This window comes from Phascolarctos cinereus, unplaced genomic scaffold (genome assembly GCF_003287225.1).
Source record: "Phascolarctos cinereus isolate Bilbo 61053 unplaced genomic scaffold, phaCin_HiC Scaffold_7;HRSCAF=346, whole genome shotgun sequence".
NCBI classification, from domain to species: domain Eukaryota; kingdom Metazoa; phylum Chordata; class Mammalia; order Diprotodontia; family Phascolarctidae; genus Phascolarctos; species Phascolarctos cinereus.
This window is the reverse complement of record NW_027556180.1, coordinates 68,951,396-68,953,124: the sequence shown is the minus strand read 5'-3', so window position 1 is coordinate 68,953,124 and position 1,729 is coordinate 68,951,396. Positions and strand designations below refer to the sequence as shown.

Sequence of the window (1,729 nt, the reverse complement as noted above, 5' to 3'; positions counted from 1 at the left end):
ATATGGCTGTATGGTTCTGAGTTGAGTTTGACACCGCTGCAGTAGATGACACTCTCCTAAAATGGTAAGATATTGGTGCCTTCTCCCCATATGACATTTTGCAGCAAAGCCCAACTCATTCACAGTAAGAGGAAGTGCTATTATTCAAAAGAGGTAGTCTGTGTTTATTGTGAGATACTAAAAAGCACCTTGAAGCTGTTGAGTTAAGCAAGGGATATATTTGCTTTTATCCAATAAAATGCCTTAGCCTTGGCTCTTTTTCAGGAACATAACTAGGACAGGGCAACTGGATCTTTGCCCTAGGGCCAAAATTTAAAGAGTACTGATAGCACTCATTTTTTTTTTTTCAGCAGGTAGAAATAATGATAACTGCTCACCTTTATATAACAATGTGATGTTTGTGAAAAGTTTTGTCTGGGAGTGGCAGTCTCACATCTAACTCAGAACTTTCACAGCCTGATCAGCAACCCCGAACTCCCCCAAAATGGCAATAACTGCCAAGGATCAGATGATTGTGAATGTCCTAAAGGAAGACCAGGTCCCCATAACAAAAGCACTGTTGTTGGGGTGATGCAATTGACATGGCATTTGCAGTCAGTATCTTAGGGAAGGATTTGGCCGATGAACTTGCCCTAGTTGATGTAATAGAAGACAAATTAAAGGGAGAGATGATGGGTCTCCAACATGGCAGCCTTTTCCTCAAAATGCCAAAGATTTTTTGTGGCAAAGACTACAGTGTGACTGCAAACTCAGAGCTGGTTGTTGTTATGGCTGGAACACTCCATCAGGAGGGAGAAAGTCATCTTAATTTGGTCCAGTGCAATGTGAATATCTTTGAATTCATCATTCCAGATATTGTTCAATATAGCCCTAATTGCAAGCTGTTTACTGTTTCAATCCAGTGGGTATTTTGACCTATGTGGCCTGGAAGCTAAGTGGCTTTCCTAAGAACTGTGTTATTGGAAGTGGTCGCAAGCTGGCTTCTGCCTGTTCCTGTTACCTAATTGGGGAGAGACTTAGTGTTCATTCTTCAAGTTGTCATGGATGGGTCCTTGGGAAACGTGGAGACTCCTGTGTTCCTGTGTGGAGAGGTGTGAATGTTGCTGGTGTCTCTCTGAAAAATTTTTATCCTGCTTTGGGAACTGATGCTGACTCAGAGAATTGGAAAGATGTTCACGAACAGGTGGTTGAAAGTGCTTATGAGGTGATCAAGCTGAAGGGCTACACTTCCTGGGCCATTGGCTTGGCCGTGGCAGGTCTGGAAGAAAGCGTTAAGATTCTTAGGAGAGTGCATCCAGTTTCCACCATGATTAAGGGCCTATATGGCATTAATGAGGATGTCTTCCTTAGTGTCCCAGATGTCTTAGGGCAGAATGGTATTTCAGATGTGGTGCAGATAAACCTGAATCTGGAGGAGGAAGCCCGTTTAAAGAAGAGCTCAGATACTCTTTAGGGAATCCAGAAGGAGCTGCAATTTTAAAGCCTTTTAATGTGCTGCCATTTTACTATCAAGAGCATGACAGTCAGGGCAGCTAGGTGGTGCAATGGATAGGGCACCAGCCCTGGAGTCAGGAGGAACTGAGTTCAAATCTGGCCTCAGACACATAACACTAACTATATGACTCTGGGCAAGTCACTTAACCCTAATTGCTTCTTCCAAAAAAAAAAAGTAATATAACGGTGGTTAAGGGGTTATGCGTAATGCACTTTTCAAATAGGTCAAATCCTT

At 42.7% G+C, this 1,729-nt stretch overlaps 1 protein-coding gene across 1 annotated transcript; it reads left to right on the top strand.

Annotated features, from left to right (window-relative positions):
- The first annotated feature begins 581 nt into the window (after positions 1-581).
- Positions 582-1,453, top strand: LOC110219492 (L-lactate dehydrogenase A chain-like). The gene is made up of 2 exons (XM_021002880.1): positions 582-735; positions 903-1,453. The coding sequence occupies exons 1-2, from the start codon at positions 582-584 to the stop codon at positions 1,451-1,453; spliced, it is 705 nt and encodes a 234-aa protein (XP_020858539.1).
- Positions 1,454-1,729: the final 276 nt, after the last annotated feature.